The 26379-nt window shown below is 41.8% G+C and overlaps 1 protein-coding gene across 4 annotated transcripts in view; it reads left to right on the top strand.

Moving 5' to 3' along the window:
• DMD (dystrophin) overlaps positions 1–26379 on the top strand; it is a gene marked incomplete at both ends in the record, with an annotated part of 1846964 nt that overhangs the window by 1671808 nt on the left and 148777 nt on the right. For all 4 annotated transcript variants that reach the window (XM_084636024.1, XM_084636023.1, XM_084636025.1 and 1 more), the window contains 2 exons: positions 3176–3254; positions 25962–26022. In XM_084636024.1, coding sequence (XP_084492150.1) covers positions 3176–3254; positions 25962–26022 — 140 coding nt within the window. The remainder of the gene's footprint in view (positions 1–3175; positions 3255–25961; positions 26023–26379) is intronic.

The raw sequence follows: 26379 nt of genomic DNA, 5'->3' as shown, positions 1-26379 counted from the left end.
ACTATGCTATCAAAACGCATGAATTTTCATTTGGTTGTTTGATTAAACTGGTACTCCTAGGAGCTGGCTATCTGAAGCAAGAGTAGATTAATTTCTCTTTGTCTGCTTAGCAATAAGGCTGTTACCTGTTGAACTGTATGACATTACTTTATGTATTCTTGCATTCAAAAACTGGTGTTTTTGAGTGAAATGAATACATTAATTCAGAGAGAAAATGTTGCTATTTTCATCACAAGCAAATACACGTTTCTGTGGCAAGATTCAGCCCTAAATGTAAAGTACATTTAGCTAACATGCCAAAGAAATTATTTTTGTGTGCCAATGAGAAATTTTTCATATACTATTACTTACCAGATGAGAAGTCTGTTGATGGACCCAAACTTCCTTCCATGGAAGTCAGTGGCAAATTCCCCACTGGCTTAAATTGGAACAGGCACAGGCACAAGAATATGGATTATAATTTTAAGTAGTTGTTGTTTGCTCACACTTAGCTTTTACTGTGAGCACTAACTCTGTCATTTTATGATTGCTTTAGAGTTTGTAAAAGTCATGGAAAATAAGAGTGCACCTTTATTACTCTGTCACTAAAACTGTATGTGCCATTTGGTATATGAGTATACACACAGTACACTGATACCTTGATAAACAGTACTGTGTGGGTTGGCAGGGATAACTGATGGTATCATTTTTAATTGCTCAATTGATTAGTCTTGAAGAGTAATCAAGGCTTCCCTGTGTTTTACATTGACAAAATACACCTCTGTAGAGATAGATATTTCCAGGCTAGCATCCAAGGCTACATATAGTTGTTCAGTTTACAAATTCACCATGGAGTTTAGTGTGTCATTTTGCAGGGTTTACATATTAGACTAAAATTTCAGTTTAACCAAAACTCACACAGTTCAGAGAAATACATGACTGTCTTCAGTTTTATACGTAGAATTTTGAGGCCTCTGAACTGGCAGTAGGCACAAATATCTCGAGGCTTCAAAATCTTTACCCAAAATCACATGCTCAGATTTGTCATTATCATAGCATAAAAAATGCTGATGTCTATTGTATCCCTTGCAGAGCCCTCATTCTCAATAGACTCTTAGGATTGTGTGAGTCAGATTGTGATTTTTATCATCTTTGTTTTTCATTGTCCTTTGTTAGTTAAAACTTAAAATGGAATGTTGTTTTGTGTATTGATAAGTAAATGCTAATACTGAAGAAAGACCTGAAATAGTTGCATCAAAGACAGGAAAAGCCTTAGGTTTCTATAAAGAACCCTCTCAAAACAAATGATGTGTTTTGAGATTATTTAGAGGAGTCTAAAGAGCAGACACATACTTTTTATTTTCGTCGGCATGGCTCATTTTTAAAAAAAATTAATGTATTATTGAGCTGAAAACCAGTATTTGAAATTATGGAAGACTATGATTCATTGAAAGGTCATTGTCAGGTTAAAATAAATAATAATGTTATGCTAAAGGTGGTGTTAGCTTCCACAGGTATATCTTTGATCTGTAAGCAATCACAGACTTCTTGATGCTGGTGGGCATGATAGCCACCCTTCATTCCAATAAAGTTAAGAAGCAATTCAGCTCCTTTATAAAGTAAAATAGCTGAAATAATGGGAGCCACTGCCCAAAGCACAGAAGCTGAGTTTTGTGGGTAGAAGGCTTTCTCAGGGGGCTGATTGCAAACACAGGGTGCTTCTGTGTATCTGTGACTGGGAAGCAGCCAGAGGCAGTCAGAAGAAGACATAGATGGCACAAGAAAACCAAGGAGATAGCAAGAGAAGCACTTGCAATGTGACACTATGAGAAAACCAGGAGAGAGGATTTGGGGGGCAGAGTGCTGACTGGAAAGAGACTTGCAACTGTGAACAAAGAAATTACCTCCTGTTGTTTGAGCCGTACTGTGTTGAGGGAAACAGGACTTTGTACATTCTTTGTAAATAAACAGGATTGCATCAAAGAAATACCTGACTTCTCCATGAATTGCTTCTCCTAATGGTAACAAACCACAAGACCCCAAACATTGGCCACTCACTCATGTCAAAAGGGTGAACGTGCTACTGCCAACACCTACAAATATTAAAACTGAAAACCTGAATTTCCTTTTTCATCATATTTGGTGTTTGTTACCTATTTATATATCTCTCTCAATGTGGACAACAAAACCAAACTTAATCTGTTCCCCTTTCTGTTTTTCTTGTACTAATATAGTGCTCCATTGTTTGGTTTGCAGACCTTGCAGGGAAATGCTTACATTCAGTTAATCTGCTTCCTATTAGTTATTTTGTTTAAAACATTTCTGATAATTTACTATTATTAGCTTTAGGTATTTTTGGTTTCTAAATGCTAAATTTAGACCTAAGTTACCTGACATTGTCCTTTGGAAATATAGTACATAAAGTTGTTAGTGAATATCACTCATGTTGTTTGGAATTTTCTGTACGAGGTTATCTTACTGCCCACCTGTCCTAGACACACTGTGTTATACTGAGACACACAGATTTGGGGGGTTTAAAATTTAAACCATAATTGTACAGTAGTTGTGTCTTCATGCAATACATCAGCCCAACAAGACACTAAAAAACATTTTCTTCAAAGGACAGTACCATACTGGGAAGAAAAGGTCAAGGGGATGGGAGTCAATTGAATTAGAGAACAAAGAATATGCTTGTACCCAAACACTAGTTGATTACCAGCATTGTAGCACTACATATGTGCAGTTGGCATCTCATATTAAATTAGATTACTTTCTTTTATACTTGTTATTATTTTATGCTGTTTGCTCTCAAAAAGTTCATTCATAGTCATTCAAATTCAGGTAATAAAAGAGGGGTTTGTTTGCCATTTTAATGTTTGCAAGAGAGAAAACAGAATCTTTTTTATTATTATTTTGGCTGGAGGCCGTTCAGATGGTTTAACAGAAAGGGGTTTATCAGGCTGTTTATTGTGGGCCTGATCTAATGCCATTTAAATTAGTAGAAAAACATTGTTGACCTCCCTGGTCTTTGGATTCAACCTGGTAAACTGCAATCAAACCTTTGGTTTATAAATTGTTGCATGAGTGTTCTTTTGTCTTGTACAAAACAAAACTCTTTAATGAAATAGACACCTAACTTTAATTGCTATTTGTTACATGTTTGAGAGGAGAGTCATTTTTCTCTTCTTTTTTTCAGGTGGCCATTGATGAGCGCATCAGACAGTTGCATGAAGCCCACAGGGATTTTGGCCCTACATCTCAGCACTTCCTTTCCAGTAAGTCATTTTTAGTTTTTCTTGCATAACTTGTGCAGTGCTCCTTAGAAATTAAAACCTCAGTTAGGTAGCCAGCCCTGCCATTGGTGTCAACTAGAGTTGCTATCAGTTTCCATTTTAAACCCTATTGCAGATGATTTTAGAACTCAACGGTAAAAAATTAATTGTGGGCTAAAACTTGGTATAGAAGTGTACTGATTTCAATAAAATCCAGTATAGATGGGAAAAGCCTACCAACATCAGGTCCCCTTACCTCTTTCTCTACCAGTGCAGGATTACTCCTGTATTAGACTTGTCCACTCTAGTTTGAAAGCTGGGAGTTGTTGCTGACTAATTAAATAAAATAGACTTTCTGATAACTATAATTATTTCAAATGTGTACGGTACCTGTACCCCAAGTTCTTTACAAATTTTCAGTATATACTGACTTTGAATTCATATATACTTTTCTTACATGATGTATAAAAATGATCACATAGCTGAAGTTTTCATATGTGTGCATAATCACAGAATTTTAGGGTTGGAAGAGACCTCAGGAGGTCATCTAGTCCAACCCCCTGCTCAATGCAGGGCCAATCCCAACTAAATCATCCCAGCCAGGGCTTTGTCAAGCCGGGCCTTAAAAACCTCTAAGGATGGAGATTCCACCACCTCCCTAGGTAACCCCATTCCAGTGCATCACACCACCCTCCTAGACAAATAGTTTTTCCTAACATCCAACCTAGACCTTCCCCACTGAAACTTGAGGCCATTGCTCTTTGTTTTATCATCTGCCACCACTGAGAAGAGCCTAGCTCCATCCTCCTTAGAACCCCCCTTCAGGTAGCTGAAGGCTGCTATCAAATTCCCCCTCACTCTTCTCTTCTGCAGACTAAATAATCCCAGTTCCTTCATCCTCTCCTCATAAGTCATGTTCCCCAGCCCCCTAATCATTTTCATTGCCCTCCTCTGGACTCTCTTCAATTTGTCCACATCCTTTCTGTAGTGGGGGGCCCAAAACTGAGCACAAAACTCCAGATGTGGCCTCACCAGTACCAAACAGAGGGGAATAATCACTTCCCTCGATTTGCTGGCAATGCCCCTACTAATGCAGCCCAAAATGCCATTAGCCTTCTTGTCAGCAAGGGTACATTGTTGACTCATATCCAGCTTCTCGTCCACTGTAATCCCCAGGTCCTTTTCTGCGGAACTACTGCTTAGTCCGTTGGTCCTCAGCCTGCAGCAGTGCATGGGGTTCTTCTGTCCTAAGTGCAGGACTCTGCACTTGTCCTTGTTGAACCCCATCAGATTTCTTTTGGCCCAATCCTCCAATTTGTCTAGGTCACTCTGGACCCTATCCCTACCCTCCAGTGTATTTACCTGTAGAAACCCTTCTTGTTACTCTTCACATCCCTTGCTAGCTGCAACTCCAATTGTGCTTTGGCCTTTCTGATTACACCCTTGCATGCTCCAGCAATATTTTTATACTCCTCCCTAGTCGTCTGTCCAAGTTTCCACATCTTGTAAGCTTCCTTTTTGTGTTTAAGCTCACAGAAGATTTTTTTGTTACGCCAAGCTGGTTGCCTGCCATATGTGCTATTCTTTCTGCACATCAGGATAGTTTGTTCCTGTGCCCTCAAAAAGCCTTCTTTAAAATACAGCCAGCTCTCCTGGACTCCTTTCCCTGTCATATTAGCATCCCAGGGGATCCTGCTCATCAGTTCCCTGAGGGAGTCAAAGTCTGCTTTTCTGAAGTCCAGGGTCCGTATTCTGCTGCTCTCCTTTCTTCTTTTTTTCAGGATCCTGAACTCGATCATCTCATTGTCACTGCTGCCCAGGTTACCACCCTACCTTTTACTTCCCCTACCAATTATTCCCTGTTTGTGAGCAGCAGATCAAGAGGAACATGGCCCCTAGTTGGTTCCTCCAGCACTTGCACCAGGAAGTTGTCCCCAACACTCTCCAAAAACTTCCTGGATTGTAATATATATAATCACGTAGTATTAACAAGACAAAACCATCCTGCTAATTATTGAGACCGAGTGTTGTATCACAAATCTACAACATTACATTAAGGATGAAACTATTCTAATAAAACCCTGCTTTCAGCTTGCAAATGTTTTGTCTGGAGGGAAAAAAATCACAAATTTGGGCAAGACTGAAATTTAGCATCTGCAGCACCCAATCTATTTATCTGTTGCTTTACATAGACACAGATATTAATTAACCCTACTGTTCCTCTGAGAATATACCCATTGCACTACCTGGTATTAGAAATAAATGCACAGATGAGCAGGTAGATGTCCTTGTTAGGTTCTTTGTGGTAGCTGCTTACATTTCTGTTTCTTTAAGAGGATGAAATTCATACATGCTGATTTTGGAAAGTCGATTCAGTAAAACAGGGGATAGTCTTGCTACGGAGAAACTTAGAAGCCTGAAACCCAACAAAAATATAGAATGTTTGGCTGTCTGGTTACCATTAATTTTGCTGAATGCAATAAAGATACTACTGAATCAGTGAGCCATCCCCGTTGTTAAGATAACCCATACATTTATGCCATACATTTGTGCTCAGCTCAACTCTGGTTATTGACTGTGAATCAATATTAGTTAACCATTGGTACAACTTACCAATGGCTTTGGTGGATTCTCCATCCCTGGAAATCTTTTAAATCCAGATTGGCTGTTTTTCGTAAAAGTATGTTTTAGGTCAAATTCAAACAGGATTACTTCAGGGAAATTCAGTGGCCTGTGTTATGCGGGAATATTCCTTCTCCCCTCATCCCCCACTACTTGGTTTTCTTGTGATTTATATGTTTTAAATCAGAGAGTCATAGAGCTTAATGCCAGAAGGGACCACGAAATCATCTAGTTTGACCTCCTATGTATCACAGGCTACCAACTCCCCCCAGCACCCACACACTAAACCCAACAGCTCAACTTCAAATGACAAATGTGAGAATTCCCAGTTGGCAAAAGTTTCTGAGCTATTTAGTGTTAGTTTGGATAGAACATGGCTCCTTGTAGGAATGATACAGGATGGGCCTCTTCGGTGGATAAGGGTTTAGAGATACCAATTAGATCTTCAGATTAGGGGTTTTTTTATCAGAGGTAAACTCTGGGATGGCAGAAAACAATGACTTCAGCTAAGTTCATTGGCTCCTACTGAGTAAAACTCATATGGCCAAAATAAAATGGTGGCCACTTTTCACATGGCAGCTATAGTGTGGAAACTCACAAGGGGCAAGTTGGGCCCATAAGAAAAACATTTATAGTTATAGGCCTTGCATAGTTCATCTACTTAGCAGACTTGTGGGGGGATCAAAAAACCCCAACCTAGCAGAAGAATAGCCGTTATTTAAACTTTTTTTCCAATGCTGTAACAAACCATTATTGTCTTTGCCAGCAATTCAACTCCCCCTCACCCCCATAACTTTATCAAGGATGTTTTGAAGTGCACTGAAAGACAACTTGAAACAGCTTCAAAGCATCAAGGCAGAGACTGAAATGAAGCTGCTTGGAAGCCACGTCTTTGGCCTATTGTACTGCGATTAAACGAAAGTAAATAGCAGAACTTTATTTAAGAGATTATATCAATGGAATAGAGCACAGTCACAGGATAATGGTCTCCTGCTGCTTGATACATTCCAAGGGGAAACCAACCAAGGCATTTATCAAAAATAGATGTTGAGAGACAGATTTTATTTTCAAAGAAGTAGACAGTCTGTGCCAATGTTGTGTTTAAACGGTTTTATTTCTGCTATACCATGTGATTAGTGATGCAGGTGTTATCATTCTGCCTGAAAGACATTGATGTTCAGACCTATATAGCATTATCAAACAGTTCCATGTAGACTGGCATTGAGGACAAACTTGTTTTTCCACCAATCAGAAATAAATTTATTTTTAAAGGTATAAGTTTTAATAGTGCATTATAATTTTAGGAAGAAACTGGTTTCTAAATTGGTTATTAGCTGTTTACCACAGGTAAAGCATCCTGTTTATGAATTTGATAAACAAAGGTGGGAAATTAACACCGTAGCTGTTTGGCAAAACCCAAACCAGGTGCCCATAGTGTGCCAAATCAGCATAAAATCTGATGGCACAGTGCAGTCTGAAGGTTGTTCAGATCTGCATCCTATTTTATCCAAACTCTGAGAGTTTGTGGAAGAGGGAGGCAAAAGAAAAGCTTTGGAGTTTAGCCCATTGGATTTAGTACATTTAAAATAACATTAATTATCTACGTTAACTAATGGAAGTCAATTCAAACTGAAACCTTCCCCTCTCTCTTCACTTACCCATTTTGCCTGGCACAGGAGTAGACAGCTGAGGGCTTGGGGGGCGGGGGGGCTTTAGTTCCCCTTGTCAAGCTGTCCTGCCAGGACAAATATCAATAGCAGCGCAGCTGTAGTATCGTGAGTCGCGGCGGTGGAGGTTCCCCTTAGACTTGCCGGATACAAACCTGCCTGTAGCCAGCGGGTGTGTATGCAGCACAGCTAAGCCAAGCCTTTGCCGCCACTGTCCGGGCTGCTGTGGCGATGCTGCTATTTATACTCACACTAGCTCTCCGAGAGCTAGCGCAGTCTGTGTACGGAAGCAGGGGGATCGCACCATTAGCTCATTTCCCAGTTGCACGAAGTGTGGAAAGTTAAAACCAAGAACTTTTATATAAATCCAGTGTTTCTCTTGAGCAGATGTAGTTTATGTTGAATACCAAAACGTCGACTCTTACGTTGCCTTCTAATTTCAATAAATTCATAGATTTTTACCTCAGAAGGCACCACTGTGATTGTCTAGCCTGACCTCTGGCATAACACAGGCTGTAGAATTATCCTATAATAACTCCCGCTTCAAGTCCAATATCTGTGTCTGAACACACAGTGTACGTGTGTATCTTGTAGAAAAACACGCAAGCGTGAGTTAAAAATTTCCACTGATGAGAATCTACCACAAGCACACTCCACTGCCTGGCTTTTTAGTCTGAATTTGTTTAGCTTCAACTTCCAGCCATTGGTTCTCATTGTACCTTGAAATACTGCTTCTCGGTATTATAATAGCTTAAAAAGCAGATTCTTTATTTTAAAAAAGTACATATTGTATATCTCAGTTACTATGGGCCAGATCCTGAGTAGCATCAGAGCAGAGCTTGGTGCAGGTGAGCAGGCGTTGCAGGCGGGGAGTGGAAAACCAGCTTTGCAGCCCCCAAATCGTGGACCATTCTGTACTGGTACAAGGTCGGGGTGGGCAAACTTTTTGGCCGGAGGTCTGCATCGGGTGTCTGAAATTGTATGGAGGGCCGGTTAGGGGAGGCTGTGCCTCCCCAAACAGCCAGGCACGGCACGGCCCCCGCCCCCTCCTGCTTCTCGCCCCCTGATGGCCCCCCAGCGACCCCTGCCCATCCACCCCCACCCCACTCTCTGTCCCCTGACTGTCCCCTGCCCCATCCAACCTCCCCTCTCCTTCCTGACTGCCCCCCAAGACCTGTGCCCTTCTCCCTGACCACCCCTTCTCCCTGACCGCCCCGGACACCCCACCCCTAACTGCTCCCCCACCACCCCATCCAACCCCCCCTTTCTTCCTGACTGTCCCCCCTTGGGCCCCTGCCCCACCCCACTCCCCCCCCGTCCCCTGAACGCCCCCGGAACCCCTGCCCCTGACTGCCCCCCGCCGCCCCATCCAACCCCTCCTCTCCTTCCTGACTGCCCCCCCGGGACCCCTGTTTCCATTCAATCCCCCCTGTTCCCCACCCTCTGACCACCACGCTCCCTATCCACACCCCCGGCCCCTGACCATCCCCCGAACTCCCCTGCCCTCTATCCACCACCCCCCCTTACCGTGCTGCCTGAACCACCAGTGGCTGGTAGCACAGCTGCACCAGGACAGGCAGCCGCATCGTGCAGTGCAGAGCACCGGGTCAGGCCATGGCTCTGCAGCTTTCTTGCCGCCCAGGGCACTAGGCCGATGTCACAGTGAGCTGAGGCTGCAGGGGAGAAGGGACAACGGGAGAGGGGCTGGGGACTAGCCTCCTGGGCCAGGAGCTCAGGGGCCAGGCAGGACAGTCCCGCGGGCCAGATGTTAGGGTTACTTTGAAAGCAGCTAGGGCACAGGGAAGACTTGCCTTGTATTTCAGTGGTGCGTGCACCCATACACATACACACATATAGGACTTAAGTCAAACATCTGGTTTTATTTCCTTTAAATACTGGACATACTGTAAATATTTACAAAATGCTTCTGGAGCATTAATATTCAGCAATTTGAGAGCTGGTGATGGCTCCACAAGTCCGTTGACTACACTGAGCAGTGTGCTCTGCACTAATAAAGCCACCTTGCATTTATATCATTCCCAGCAGCACTACTGCTAGAGGCAGTTTGTTGGGGAGCTGTGATGTCAGAACATCAGCTGGCCAGCACTGAGAGATGTGCAGGTCATTCCTGCGAGCATTGCTTTTGTAGTTATACTTCTGGGAGCAAATGTGTGAAAAATAAGGATGCCTCCCAGTGAAGCGGGAGGTCAGATCAGGGGTGAATTCATGCTTTTTAAATGGGTCTTGCAGCACAATGAAAGCAAGTGAGGCCAAAAAAGGTCAGTCTAGTGATGGCAATAACAGTCTAGTGATGACAACTTAAAAGAAAATAGGATCAGGAGGATTCCACTCTGTGGATTTATTTCACATATATATTCACCACAAAATTGTTGACTTGGAGTTAAGGTTGCTAGGCTGCACATCCCACCAGTGCACCTGTAGTAATCAAAGCAATAAGCCATTAAGTCTCTCAGCACCCCAGTTAAACTCCCCTCATGAGTTGTCCCTCTCAAGCTCTTTTCAACCATAACTCCACGCTCATCCTGAACAATGATCAGGCAGGCACTCTTCAACTTCAGCCATGTTTACTGGCTATTTGTTTATGTGTTTTGGTGATTAAGATGGGATGGGTGTGATCTGAATAGATTACTTTGCAAGTAATTTTGCACAGGGGGCATATGAGGTCTGTATGGCTGGGTGCAAGATATGATGTTTTGAATAACTGGTGACCTAGTTATTGTTCAGAATTGGGCACGTTGGAAGTTACAGAGTTATAATTACAGGTTTCAGAGTAGCAGCTTTGCTTCTCTACAAAAGAAAAAGGACACTAAACTATCTAAACTACTACAAGCCACAAGAGGCCACAGCAATGGTTCCCTTAACCCACCCAGCAATATTGTTAATCTATCCAACTATACTTTCAACCCAGCAGAAGAATCTGTCCTATCTCAGGGCCTCTCCTTCTGCCCCTCTACCCCCACGAACATGATACAGTTCTGTGGTGACCTAGAATCCTATTTTTGACGTCTCTGACTCAAGGAATATTTCCAACACACCTCTGAACAACATACTAATCCACAGAGACCTTCCTACCAACACTACAAAAAGAAGGATTCTGGGTGGACTCCTCCTGAAGGTCAAAACAGCAGACTGGACTTCTACATAGATTGCTTCCGCCGACGTGCACGGGCTGAAATTGTGGAAAAGCAGCATCACTTGCCCCATAACCTCAGCCGTGCAGAACACAATGCCATCCACAGCCTCAGAGTTATAATTGTATCTATGTGGCTGGAGATAGGGGCTGCATGAGGCTGGGAGCTTGGTGCTTGGATGAAGCTGTGGCTGGGGGGAAAGAGGGACTTTAGGAGAAATGTGGGGCATGGAAAGGAGCTCTTCCACTTTCTGGGTCTCTGCCTCTAGGCACAAGACCCACTTTTTCTTAATTTCCTCCCCTCCCTCCCCAACCCCATAGTCCTGCTTTCTTTTCCCCAGACCTCTGCCACATACCTACTCACTCCTTTTCCTTTCAGAGACCAGTGGCACAGTGTGTCTGTGCTGAGGCATCAGCATTTTAAAGTCTTCCCTTGGCAGGGGATCAAGCCAGTAGTGCCAGAGGAGCTAACTCCAGTCCCCATTCTTCTTCCTGCACACAAGCTTTTTTCCCCAGGCCACCCACACATTCTTGCTAAATTCCTGTTATTTTGTCCCTCAATACTCTGCTCAACCCCACCTGCCTCCTCAAGCCAAGTTCTCTTTGACTGCCTTCTTTATCCCCCATGAACTCCTCCATAGTTCCACAGACCCCTATCTCTTTCCCAGAGCTTATCCCTTGGCCCCTGATGCCTAGTTAATCTCCCTGGCTCCCCATGGTATCGGTGAGCTTTGGAGCTGGTGAGGGATAAACACCAGGGAGGGAGAGGAGTTATTTAAGTTAAGTGCCAATATGGACACAAGAACAAATGGATATAAACTGGCCATCAACAAGTTTATGTTTGAAATTAGACAAAAGTTTCTAACCAACAGAGGAGTGCAGTTCTGGAACAACCTTCCAAGGGCAGCAATGGGGGCAAAAAACCTAACTGGCTTCAAGACTGAGCTTGATAAGTTTGTGGAGGGGATGGCTTGATGGGACTGCCTACAATGGCATGTGGCCCAACTGTGACTTCTAGCAGCAATATCTCCAACATCTGGTGATCGGACACTAGAACGGGAGGGCTCTGAGTTACAGCAGAGAATTCTTTCCCAGTTGTCTGGCTGGAGGGTCTTGCCCACATGCTCACGGTCTAACTGATCATCATATTTGGGGTCAGGTAGGAATTTTCCCTTGGGCCAGATTGGCAGAGACCCTGGGGGGTTATCACCTTCCTCTGCAGCATGGGTCACTTGCAGGTTTAAACTAGGGTAAATGGTGGATTCTCTGTAACTTGAATCCTCTAAATCATGATTTGAAGACTTAGTAACGCAGAGGTTATGAGTTGATTACTGAAGTGGGTGGCTGAGGTTCTGTGGCCTGCAATATACAGGAGGACAGAGTAGAGATCATGATGGTCCCCTCTGACCTTAAAATATATGAGTCAAAGGCTAAGGCTGGCAGCCTTAACAGAAGTAGCTGTTAAGATGGAGTTTTATAAATGTCAAAAGTGGCCCATGGCCATATCCAAGATGTTACATGAATGCATGTGTGGATGAAGTTGGTAGTTTGTGAAGACTGCAGATGTTTAGCTAGAAAGACCCACACAAATGTGTGAAAAACTGTATAATTTCTAAAAAGGATCATTTTTAAATGTTTCCTCTACAAAAGTTAGTGAATATTAAACTAAAAATATCACATAGAAAATTCTATTGTCCTCTGAAGGAGTTTGGAGTAGAAATGCAGTAACTGAAGTGTGAAGCACAGGAATTTCAGTACTGCCTCAAGTACAAATTTCAGCACAATCTCAACTATGGAGCTGCAACTCTCTCCCCTGTAATAACGGTGCTTTGTCGGCTCCTTTTGTTTTGATCTGTGATGCTGCCTTTTACAGAGAATGGGATTCATTGTCTGTTGTTGGAGGATCCATCTGTATTTGTAAGGATAGTTATTACTTCCTTTTGAGATAAAATAAATGAGAGGTAGGAGAGATGTCAGGCTGTTTTTAAATGCCACTAACTGTTCAATCAGCCTGCCATCAATCCTGGTTTTTAATGCTGTAACTCATTGACATGCACCACTTGTGACTGCTGAAAAATAGAAGGTATTACAACTTTTAAACATACAGTTAGAACTTGTCATTTACAGCCTGATCTCTGTAGGATTCTCACATACAGTGTGTTGATGATGTGACTCAATGAAATAATGCACAGATATAACTGGCAATTACCTGTAACTCACAGGGCTGGCTCTAGGCTTTTTGCCACCCCAAGCTCCGAGAACGCAACTGCCCAAGAAAAAAAAAAGAAAAAGAATGGCCAGAATGCCACCCCAGGAATTGCTGTCCCAAGCACGTGCTTGCAGTGCTGGTGCCTAGAGCCAGTCCTGGTAACTCATTTTGGAGATCACAAGGGGTTTTTTTCCTTGCTTAGAAGTGTTAATTCCATCTGTGGCTCCAAAATATCAGCAGTTTAGAGATGAACCCAGATTTTTATCAAAATAGGGAACCAAGAGATATTTGGGTAAAAGCAAAACATTTAGGCATGTGTGTTTAAAAGGCATGTTTACATCTCATATTTTGTAGTTTGGTGGATTCTCCTGATATAAAGAGCTAGGACTTAAAGTTTAATTGGATATACCTACCTGTATTTTAAAATTTCAAATTATAAAGAACAGGTCGCTTTTTTCCATTCTGTATTTAACAAATAGCTCCAATGATCAGAACCAGTTTTCTCAAACTATTTATTTAAAGACATCACATGCCAGTACTCTATATAGAAAATGGTTAATCATCATTAGAACTATTAGTTAACATTCAGAAGTAGATAAATAATGGTTGGAAATGTGTGTTTAAGATTTGGAAACTAAATCTCATATTTAGTTATCCTTTGGATAGAGTCCAGAGTTCCTTGTTTCCTCACGCTCTGTTGTTTTAAATTTCAGGTTCTGAAAGATCTTTTCTTCATTATTTATTGCCATTTCTGCATTACAAAGATGGCAGTTAATAAATTGTAGAACTAAATACTTTCCTAGTCACTTTCCATTGCATAGAGATTTTGCTCTACTGTAAATTAATTGCAATTGACGAAAAACACCTTTTCAATTTACAGTTTTGGCATTAATAGCCTGAACAGGCAACCATTAAATTCACCATCAAACTCCCATGGATTTTCAAAAATGACAAATCAAACCCTATTTCATTTGACTACTTTGTTGCCAGTCTTAAAGATGAGACTATGGACTGCATTGGATCTGGACACCAAGTTATTATTCTTCAGTTCTAGAGGCTGCATATGTTACTTCAGCCTGTGCTGATCTTGAGAATTTAAGATTTGACAGAATAAATCAAACTGGTTTTAGATTTTAATTGGTGCATGGATTGTCTCTTTTGTGTATTTCTACAGCACCCAGCAAAACAGGTGTTCAGCCCCATAATATACACATAGTCAATTGTTTAGCTTGTGTCAGGGCCAGGCTGTGGGTAGCCTGTGTGCATGGGTCACTTATGAAGTTGCGATCAGGAGTTGAGTAACAGAGTTAGGGTCGAGCCAGATGCAGAGTTGCAGATAGGAGGCAAGTAGCAGAGTCAGGGCTGAGCTGGAGTTAGGAGCCAGAGTCTGGGGTTCACAGCAAGGCAAGATCTGGAGGGAGTCTGCTCAGAATGCTCCCTCATGGCTTCCTCATTTATACACCAGCATGTGTCAGTCATTAGGCTGTCAGAAGGCCACCACTCAGGTCTTGGTGGGCAATACTTCCTGCAGTGTCTGGCTTCACAGAGTCTCCCTTCAGGTGACAATTTTTTTCTGCCCCCATGCAAGTGGTGGGAAGGGCTAGTTGTCCAAGTACATGCCTAGGATCTTGGACAGGACCATACTCAGGGCTATGCTACTATTTTAGTGCACTAGCTCTATTGGTATGTCTACCAAGCTGGAAGTTACACCTCCAATCATAGGCAATGACTATGACTTTTATTTTTCCTGGTGGGTGCTCAACCCCTGCTCCACCCTGAGGCCCTGCCCCCACTCTTCCTCTCCCCTTGAAGGCCCCAGCCCTGCCCCTCTCGGAGACCCTGCCATCGATCCACTTCTTGGGCCTGCTCTGCCCTCTGCCCTGAGGCCCCACCCTCATTGTGCCTCTTCCAGCCCCACTCGCCCCTCCCCGCCCCGCCACTCTCCCCTCTCCCCCGAGCGCCTCCAGCCAGCCACCCAACAGCTGATCACCAGCCCCACTGAACAGCTGTGGCTGGTGGGTGTTGAGCACCCTCTATTTTTTTTCTGTGGGTGCTTGAGCCCTAGAATCATAGAATCATAGAATATCAGGGTTGGAAGGGACCTCAGGAGGTCATCTAGTCCAACCCCCTGCTCAAAGCAGGACCAATCCCCAATTAAATCATCCCAGCCAGGGCTTTGTCAAGCCTGACCTTAAAAACTTCTAAGGAAGGAGATTCTACCACCTCCCTAGGTAACGCATTCCAGTGTTTCACCACCCTCCTAGTGAAAAAGTTTTTCCTAATATCCAACCTAAACCTCCCCCACTGCAACTTGAGACCATTACTCCTTGTCCTGTCCTCTTCTACCACTGAGAATAGTCTAGAACCATCCTCTCTGGAACCACCTCTCAGGTAGTTGAAAGCAGCTATCAAATCCCCCCTCATTCTTCTCTTCTGCAGACTAAATAATCCCAGTTTCCTCAGCCTCTCCTCATTAGTCATGTGTTCCAGACCCCTAATCATTTTTGTTGCCCTTCGCTGGACTCTCTCCAATTTATCCACATCCTTCTTGTAGTGTGGGGCCCAAAATTGGACACAGTACTCCAGATGAGGCCTCACCAATGTCAAATAGAGGGGGACGATCACGTCCCTCGATCTGCTCGCTATGCCCCTACTTATACATCCCAAAATGCCATTGGCCTTCTTGGCAACAAGGGCACACTGTTGACTCATATCCAGCTTCTCGTCCACTGTCACCCCTAGGTCCTTTTCCGCAGAACTGCTGCCTAGCCATTCGGTCCCTAGTCTGTAGCGGTGCATTGGGTTCTTTGGTCCTAAGTGCAGGACCCTGCACTTATCCTTATTGAACCTCATCAGATTTCTTTTGGTCCAATCCTCCAATTTGTCTAGGTCCCTCTGTATACTATCCCTGCCCTCCAGCATATCTACCACTCCTCCTAGTTTAGTATCATCCGCAAATTTGCTGAGAGTGCAATCCACACCATCCTCCAGATCATTTATGAAGATATTGAACAAAACCGGCCCCAGGACTGACCCTTGGGGTACTCCACTTGACACTGGCTGCCAACTAGACATGGAGCCATTGATCACTACCCGTTGAGCCCGACAATCTAGCCAACTTTCTACCCACCTTATAGTGCATTCATCCAGCCCATACTTCTTTAACTTGCTGACAAGAATACTGTGGGAGACCGTGTCAAAAGCTTTGCTAAAGTCAAGAAACAATACATCCACTGCTTTCCCTTCATCCACAGAACCAGTAATCTCATCATAGAAGGCGATTAGATTAGTCAGGCATGACCTTCCCTTGGTGAATCCATGCTGACTGTTCCTGATCACTTTCCTCTCATGTAAGTGCTTCAGGATTGATTCCTTGAGGACCTGCTCCATGATTTTTCCGGGGACTGAGGTGAGGCTGACTGGCCTGTAGCTCCCAGGATCCTCCTTCTTCCCTTTTTTAAAGATTGGCATTACATTAGCCTTTTTCCAGTCATCTGGGACTTCCCCCGTTCGCCACGAGTTTTCAAAGATAATGGCCAATGGCTCTGCAATCACAGCCGCCAGTTCCTTTAGCACTCTCGGATGCAACTCATCCGGCCCCATGGACTTGTGCATGTCCAGCTTTTCTAAATAGTCCCTAACCACCTCTTTCTCCACAGAGGGCTGGCCATCTACTCCCCATGCTGTGATGCCCAGCGCAGCAGTCTGGGAGCTGACCTTGTTAGTGAAGGCAGAGGCAAAAAAAGCATTGAGTACATTAGCTTTTTCCACATCCTCTGTCACTAGGTTGCCTCCCTCATTCAGTAAGGGGCCCACACTTTCCTTGGCTTTCTTCTTGTTGCCAGCGTACCTGAAGAAACCCTTCTTGTTACTCTTGACATCTCTTGCTAGCTGCAGCTCCAGGTGCGATTTGGCCCTCCTGATTTCATTCCTACATGCCCAAGCAATATTTTTATACTCTTCCCTGGTCATATGTCCAACCTTCCACTTCTTGTAAGCTTCTCTTTTATGTTTAAGATCCACTAGGATTTCACCGTTAAGCCAAGCTGGTCGCCTGCCATATTTACTATTCTTTCGACACATCGGGATGGCTTGTCCCTGTAACCTCAACAGGGATTCCTTGAAATACAGCCAGCTCTCCTGGACTCCTTTCCCCTTCATGTCAGTCCCCCAGGGGATCCTACCCATCCGTTCCCTGAGGGAGTCGAAGTCTGCTTTCCTGAAGTCCAGGGTCCATATCCTGCTGCTTACCTTTCTTCACTGTGTCAGGATCCTGAACTCAACCAACTCATGGTCACTGCCTCCCAATTTCCCATCCACTTTTGCTAGAGCACCCACAGAGTCAATGCCCATGCCTCCAGTTCCAAGTATAGGTATGCTTTTTAAAATCTAGATACAACATTCCCCTCTTTGGGTATCTTTGAATTGAGCCACACAAAGCTACGTACTGAATTTATATAGAGGGGTAAAGTGTATGGAGGTAGAGAGAAGCAAAAGCCACCATCCCCAACCTGCAACCAGAGTTTAAATCTACAGTGCAGCGTACAGTGGACGATTTCAGTCTCCAGGGCTGCCAGCCCTGCACCTTTCAAGGAGAGTCAAGCGCACTTAAAGGAAGAAAAGAGACTTAAAAAAGAAATGCAAATAATCTTTATTGGATGTTTCGCTCCTCAGCTCTTGCCATTGTTACTATCATCATTAAGGGAGGAATGACTTTGCAGTAGCAGTGGGCAGCAATTTAAGTTCAAGACCTGCTTAATGAGTGAAGCATGTTAAAAGTTAGAGGGAATTATATTAAATACACATGGGCCACATCTACACTAGCACTTTTTTGTAAAATGTCTTATCATTGCACTACCACCAGTGCAGGTTTTAAACACCATGTCCCCTAGACCTGCTCTGCTGTGCAAGATTAGATGATCTATGATGGTTAAAGAGTCTACATTAGCACCCTTACCATTGCTGCCACCAGTGGTTGTGAAATAATTGGAAATTTTAAGAAAAATGTTCATGTAGATAGCTCAGGTGTTTTGTCAGGAAATTGATAGTACTGTATTCTGCGGTTCAAGAGGCATCATGCATCTAATGATCAGTCCTGCTGGGCTGCTGCTTTTTAATATTCCCTTATATTTTCTTCTCTCAAAGATGTTGACTGCAATAGAGCTGTGCATAGCATATCGATAAATTTGATTCATCATGAATTAGAATTCTGATTAGTTGCTGGATCCCCCACCTGCAAATTATCATATAAAAATGGTCAAATTCAACTCTCTGGCCAAAATCAAAAATTTCAGTTAGTTCTTCACTAACAGAAGTTGCTTATTTCCCCTATTTTTTACTACAATAATAACTTTTGGTGGTGAAAAAAGTCTTCCATCAAAAAACTTACGGTGAGAATGAACAATATTTCAATGAAAAATGTTTTTCTCCTATTTCATTGAATTTAATTTTCACACATCTCTACAATGCAGTGTACAGTGTTATTTAAAAGCAGTTTGTTGTTGGTGGAATGATCTCATGCATTTCATAGCAGCATTATTCATAGTTTAATATGTTTTAATCTTTGATGATGTTTCTCCAATATTGAGTGTGTCACAGCAATCCATGATGTTTTCTTAACTCTTAGATGAGTATAAACTTCATACAGAGTCATTATTTATTAACTACTTCTGTGCTGCCTACAGGACCAGATTACAGGGGGGAGGGATAGCTCAGTGGTTTGAGCATTGGCCTGCTAAACCCAGGGTTGTGAGTTCAATCCTTGAGGGGGCCATTTGGGATCTGGGGCAAAAATTGGGGATTGGTCCTGCTTTGAGCAGGGGGTTGGACTAGATGACATCCTGAGGTCCCTTCCAACCCTGGTATTCTATGATTTCTGAGGCAAACTTTCCCTGCTGCTGCCCTGTGTATCTGATATGTCCTTATTGAAGCACCTCTGGAAGATTCAGACTTCAAGATTCAAACATTTCTAGTGCACCGCAGTGAAGCAGTTAAACAGTGTGACAGAGTTGTCATGAGCTATAAATTGTGCTCAGTTAAAACATATTCTTTATGTTCTGAAATGCCTGGTGTGTAAAGCAATGAGGCTATTCTCTTTATGTCAGAACTCATTCTGTTATGTTTGGCTCTATAAGGCTTGAAATGTTTATCTTAGATTTATTTTTCTAATAGTCCATTTTATTCTCTCTGCACAGAAGCCACAATTTGTTCAATGTGACAGAAACCAGTTTTAGAGATTTTCTCTTTCAAAGTCTTGAGTGCAGCCAACATTGATTATTAGACTTGTCAGCAGTACACAAATGTAGTTGGCTACATAAAACTGACCGATATCTACAGTATCAGTCTACCTGGTACAATACCCTTTTCAAGCAGGTGCAAGTATTTCGTTGCGGCTCTGTGGAACAGTAACGTCCAAGCAAATGAGCCTGGGATCGATTTTATGCTTTGTGGTGATCTCTGGAACTTTCTGAATGACTTCACAGTATGCTGTTCACCATCTGTAATGATGCTAAGGAACATGTTATCTATTTAGTAGCTGTATAATGTTTCTCACCAGTGACGCCCGGCAACCATTATGTTTCAAGTTGGTCATAAAGATTTCAGCAGTTATTGCAGACCTGGGAGGCCTCATTTATAATTCCTGTGGAGCGACTCTCTGTTGTGCTACCCCTCTTTACATGTTCAGATCTTTATGGCTAATCAGCCCATCTTCCAAAGTTTGAGAAGCAGTCTTAAAGCATTTTACTCTACTTGTGATCGCAGACAGCACTGCAGTGCAGACAGAGAAGCAGTGTGTAATTTAACTGTTGAAGAATCCAAATTGGAATTTAACTGCTTAGCTCACTTCAATTCCTGAGAACCCACCCACATATGCAGGCTTAAATCAGATTCCAACCTAGCTCAGCTAGTTGAGCTAGACCCCATGGTGGGCAATTTTTATGCAAGTTAGGTTTTGATTGATGTTTTTCTCCTTCTAACTTTTAAATCTTTCAACCAATATATTCTGACATCAGTTTCTAGGTTATACAGTGAGCCATTATGCCTCTATGCGACACAACATCAGTGTTCCACGTCGTAATTTACTGTAATAACAAATATGCATAAGATAGAAATAGGCCCTCTGTAAATGAGTAAAATAATATTATACATGTATACACTACCTTTCATTGAGAAGGATCCTAAAGAACTTCCCAAATTACACATACCCCCACACACACACTCAGATAAGCAGCTCTTTCTAGAGTGAAGATGGCCGTCAGCCAGCCAGCATATAGCCTGCTTTAACTGACTGGGGACTGCTGTAACTTACCTCGCCCTTAGGAAAAGTACTAGGAGATCTTTAATGTCTGTGTAAAACAACCATATCTTGTTTATTATGATACCTTAAAGTAAATACAATGGTACTCAATTTATCTATTTTGAAAGACTCAGCTCTACACATATGTGAACCTGTGATTCTAGGTATTTCCAGACTTGAGGATTAGACCACTAAGCCATCACTATCTGCCTTCATAAGGAATGACAAATACAATACCTCAACAAAAGGTTAAACCATTAGTAAAAGAAGTATTATACATTGCGGGGGGTGAGGGAGAGTAAACAGATTCTAAAATGAGTATTTGGTTAAAAATAAAAATAATAATGCACAAAAGAACAACAGAAGTCAGCAAAGTCAAAGTATCATAGGTAGAGGCCCTGCCTGAAGTCATTCTCCAATGCTTAATTTAGACACATCATTAAATACCTCGCTAAACTGGAGCTAGAGTGACCAATTTGTAAATATTGCAGGTTTTTTTTTATGGTTATGAATACGTGTATGAGCTCAGATCCAAACCTCACAAAGCTGTAATTCACTCATATGAAACCGCTAACAAACAGCAATGAGCAGGTCACAGAGTAGATTGAAGCATTGAACAGTGTGGTTGCCATCAAAAAAATTACAGTTTCACTTCCCTCCCCTGAGTTATCTGAGATACTGAGGATTTTCTCTATACTTACAATTGAAAACATATCCGTGTCACTGTGTGAAAACGGTGAGTGAATGTTAACATTTTAATAATGACCATTGGAAGTAGTTTTTGATAGAAATTGTATTAAATTGATTTTAGCCAAGACTATCTCTTTGAATATTTCGGTGGATAGGTGCAATAAACGACCATTTATGTTTGATAGTTTTAAATGTATTGTATACATGATTCCCATAATGATATAGCTAAATTAAATATTTATTAGATTATTTTTGAATTTCATCTATCAACACAGCTAAAATGACACCAGCATCCTATTTAAATATCCGGTCAAACCCCTGCATAGATTAAAATACTGTTGAACTGTGGAGCACAGAGATCCAACATGCTGCTGCTTCATTTTGCATTGTGAAAAGACATAAATACCAACTTACATGAACATGGTCTGTGAAATTTAGCCTCAGTTCAATGATAGTGCACACATTAAATTTAATATGTTAGCACATCAAAGGGAGAAAAAAAACTCTGAAAATAGATAACCATTAAACGATTACTAATGCATAGCAATGCTAATGGAGTGCAAGGAGATTTAAATCCATTTTTTAAAAAGACACTTTTTGCTACGCTATTTTATTTCAGTCGTCAACATTGCAGGTGGCTGGTTCATATAGCAATGGATTCTTACACTATGCAAAGCTAAAACTATAAGGCACTTTTGAACTACACTTTGCAAATAGGGAAATGTCTGTTTCTTGAGTATAACACACAGGGAAGCTATGGTGTCATACAAAAACGTTTTTCAGAAAGTCTTCTTTGATAGACTACTAAAATGGTGTTACCAGCAATTAAAGATATATGTCTATTACTTACACTGGCTTTGTAATGGATGACAAACCTCTACTGGTACCAGGAGATAAGAAACAGCTCTTCTTAGCTGCTAGTTTTGTGCCAGAAATGAGAAGATTATTCTCAGAGCACAGTTGTAAAAGGTACCACATATTTTGTCAACTCAAATTTATGCAAGACTAGAATCATCCAGGACAGCAGAAACTGTATAACAGACAACCTCACAACAGTCTCTTAAAGGAACACTAAATCCAATTATGCAGAACATCACAGAATTATTTATTTCTAAAGCATTTAGTTCCACTGAAAGAAGAATATTTGTGCTTGTTTTTTTTTAAATGGATCAAAAACACTTTTGTGTATAAGATTCTGGGATAATAAGTTATGCCTGGAAAACTGTTGCCCAGATGAATTCAGGAGTGAAGGAGAAGTACACCTTCCAGAATAATTACAGCAACCCATCCTATCCTTTAGATATTCCATAAATAAATAACACTTTCTTTGATTTTAAGATGGGAACTGTAGCTGAGGTGTTCTCACTATGAAAGCTAAGGTTTGATTTGGGTTTTTTGGGGAAAGGGCCTTTTTGCCCTCTAATGCAGTTCGGGGAATTGAATGGGTAGGGCTTTTTAATTATAAATACATATTATTCCCTACAAAGTAGATCACATCCTCAAATTATTGTAGGTTTTTTTCGGGAGGAATGGAGAAGAGGATGTGGTTGTTCTGTTGTTTTTTATTCTTCAGAATATCTGGTTCCATAATCCAAATGTTTTTAAAGCCAGTTTGTATGCCATCCTCTAGCCTTACATAGCTAGGAAGATTAAGCTACATGAGCAACTGAAATTGTCTGTTATAGATACATGTGGAAGGTGGATGGCATTCTTCCTAGTTCTTAATTTCAGATAACACATAGCATTTGGAGGTTTTCTGCATCCAAGCATATAGTGGAGTGAGTTTATCATGACAGAAGTTAAGATGTAGATATTATTGGGAATGTGGGAAGATGGTGAATGTCAGCTATGTTAGTTTTTGTTGGTTTTATTTATTTATTTATTTATATTACCATATTACCCTAAGAGCCCTAGTTATGGAGTAGGACTCATTGTGCTAGGCACTATACAAATACTGAACAAAAAGACTATCCCTGCCCCCAAAGAGTTTAAAATCTAAGTAATATATTACAGTACTTAACTCTGTGTGTGTATTTATATGTATAAAATATATGCACCATCTTTATTCTGTCCCTTTGCATATATGTATTATGATAGAGTTTTCAAATATATGACCACGTGCTATGTTCTGCAGAACCCATCTGAGGGTCAGATTCTGCATCCCTTACTCACATTGAATAATACCTTATTCCATGATTAGTGCTCTTCAAATCAATTGAACTGCTCCTGCAGCAAAGTGCTACTCCATGTGAGTGAGAATGGCAAGAATCTGGCCTTCAGTGTGCAGGATAGAGAGTAGTCAGGGAAATAAAACAGCTGTTCAATATTTCTTTTTAACCTCACCATTCAGTGTTCAGCTCAGTTTCTCATTTGCAGTACTCCATCCACTAGATGGAGCACTAGATGAGCATTTATATAAAGTGTGTGTCTATGTCTAATTGGCCAGACTGTTTGAGTATGTAGAGTAAGTAGACAGTGCCCAGAACCCTTTCTTCATATGTATAAGGTGTCCATAATTTTGCTGCAGATGATCTGGCTGTTGGCCTCAGAAAGGAGTGTATTGATGAAGCTGTACTTTTCCATTACCCTGGTTTTCTATCATCCTCCAGTCCACCTACAATGTCGCTGCCAGACTCCTCTTCCTTGCCACTCCTGCTCCATCATCACCTTCTTTGAGTCCCTTTACTGGCTTCTCATTTTCATCAAGTATCTTAAACTGTTTGTCGTCTGCACCAACCCATATCTCATTTTGGTTGCATGTTACTCTCCTTTTTAGACTCTCATAAGTGCCTTTATGTATCTCCCATGCTGCCCTTACATCTGATTTTTTCTTCCTGATATTGTTTGCCATGCAACTTCCCTGACCTCCTTCAAATCCCTCCTCAAAATGTATTTATATATCAGCAGTCCCACAAACAATGATCAACTAGTTCCCTATAAACTATTTAAAAATGTGTTGCATATCTTCTCTCCAACTCCTTTGCTCATGTTATCTTTTTACTTGAATTTCTGAGGTGCAATGAGATGTATTCAAAGTAGGTGGTTTATTTTCTTTATTTAGCTGATGGACTTTTGTGCATAGGTGAAGTGTGGATACATTTGTTCCTTTATTCATTCGGGCTGTGATTTGACTTTGTTTTAATATCTGTTAAAACACCTAGACCCTGGGATATGCATTTTTTAAGTAGATCAATCTAAATGACTATATATAGAATACCGAGCCAAGGTGGGTGAGGTAATATCTTTTACTGGACTGACTTCTGTTGGTGACACAGACAAGCTTTTGAGCTATACAGAGCTTTTCTTCAGGTCTGAGAAAGGTACATAGAGTATGTCTACACACAATTAAAAACCCACAGCTGGCCCATGCCAGCTCACTCGGGCTCATGGGGCTCAGGCTAAGGAGCTATTTAACTGCGGTGTAGATGTTTGGGCTTGGGGTAGCCTGGGGTTTGGGCTTGGGGAAACCTGGGCTCTAGTACCCTGTGAGGTGGGAGAATTTCCAGAGCTCGGGCTGCAGCCCAAGCTAGAACGTCTACATTGCAATTAATGGTCCCTTAACACGAGCCCCATGAGCCCAAGTCAGCTAGCACGGGCCAGCTGCAGGTGTCTAATTGCAAGGTAGGCATACCCTCAGAGTGTCAGAGCTAAATACAAGTTGGAACAGATGGTTTAGCATAAATAGCTAACACCTATTGTAAGAGATGAATCAAAGTGAAGGGGCCTGGTCACACCTCTGCAGTCATAGCACTGAAAGGGGGAAGGGTTAGTGGGTTACAAATTATTGTAATAAGCCTTAGATACAGTGTCTTTATTAAAACTGTGATTTTTAGATTCTAGTGAAGTTATGAATTTTAGCTCCCAGGCTTATCTCTGGAAGGTGTTTGGCAGGTTTCCTTTGAGGATGAGGACTGAAGTGTCAGATATAGCGTGAATGCTTTTGAAAAGTGTTCACCTGCAGGTGATATGGTGGTTTTGTCTTTTATCCTTTTTCTGTGTGTGTTCATTTGGGACATTGTGATTGTCTGTTTTCACCCATAGTTGTTGGAGCATTTCGTGCACTGGATGAGGTACACCACATGTTGTGAAAGGTGTGTTGTGAGAGTATTGATCTTCATAGCAGTGGAGATATGTCTGCAGGTTTTGCATCTATTATTATGGCAGGATGTGGTACAACTTTAAGCCGGTGGATCCTGGTTTGAAGGGAGCTTGCTTCTGATGATGAACTTGAAAAGATCATAAACTCTAAGTACTAAAGAAGATCTTTCAGAATATGGCTCAGATCATCAGCAAGCAAGAATTTCCATCATTTGAAAATATGTCCTACCCATACTCCTTTTTCATAGAAAACATTATTTACAACATATTTTCACTATACTCTAAATTGATGTTGGTACTTAATGCTGTGAGAGTCTAGACTGAGAAAACTGCTATTATCTAGTGCCATTCGCTGATGGGTTTAACGCTTTTTTGATGTGATCATGCCGACATCTTCTGCACTGCTTGCCATTTTTGAAAGACAATAAAACACATGAACATTTAATAATGTAGGAAATAAAAATGAAATAGGTCTCTATTTAAAACAAATAATCAGGAGAATATCATCTTACTGGGCTCCTAAATGTCTTTACTTGACATAAAATGTAAACCAGGGTGTAATTTTGTTCCTAGAAGGATGAGAACAGTTGATCAAATAAGAGGTGAAATTGAAGAAAAAACAACAGAAAGCATTACCAAGAGGTGCCCCGTAAAAGAACTCACCAGAAAGACGGATAGGTGCTTGTTCAGCTCCTTATCTCTTTGTTAAGTTTAGTAATCAAAGAGGTTTTTGCATTTATCTTTGCAGCTGAATGAGTTCAATTTCACTCAGATTAGGACAGAAATTTCAGAACAGCAGGTTAATCCTTCCTGCCTTCATGGGTAACTGAGCAAACAGACCCATATCAGTGTCTCCAAGTGTAAAATTGTAATTCCAGAGATTAATGTTGTCTTTTCTGTTTGCTTTGAACTTGACCTCCATGTCTCTTATTTTATCTATATATTTATTTATTTATTTATTTATATTTGTTAACAGCTTCTGTCCAGGGTCCCTGGGAGAGGGCAATCTCACCAAACAAAGTGCCCTACTATATCAAGTAAGTATAAATAATATCGATTATGGCTATTTAATAGTCTCATATGTGTGATAGTTACCGTATATACTCATTCATAAGCCAAATTTTTTTAGTAAAAAAGGGAAGCATCAGAGAAGGGTGTCGGCTTATGAACGGGTATAGAGCAGGAGAGGTGGGACACAGTCCCTCCCCCGAACAGAGGGTGCAGGCAGCACAGGCAGCAGAGCCAGAAGGGAAGAGGCGGGGCCAGAGTCTCTCCACTTCTGGCCACGCTGCTCTCCCCCCAGCCTCCGAAGCAGCTGCAGCTCCAGGGTTAGCAGGCTGCAGCCGCGCCGCCTGGCCTGCTGGAACATGCTGCGGCCGCGCCACCCAGTCTGG

This window comes from Lepidochelys olivacea (genome assembly GCF_965140295.1).
Source record: "Lepidochelys olivacea isolate rLepOli2 genome assembly, chromosome: 1".
NCBI lineage: Eukaryota > Metazoa > Chordata > Testudines > Cheloniidae > Lepidochelys > Lepidochelys olivacea.
This window is presented reverse-complemented; position numbering and strand designations above follow the sequence as displayed.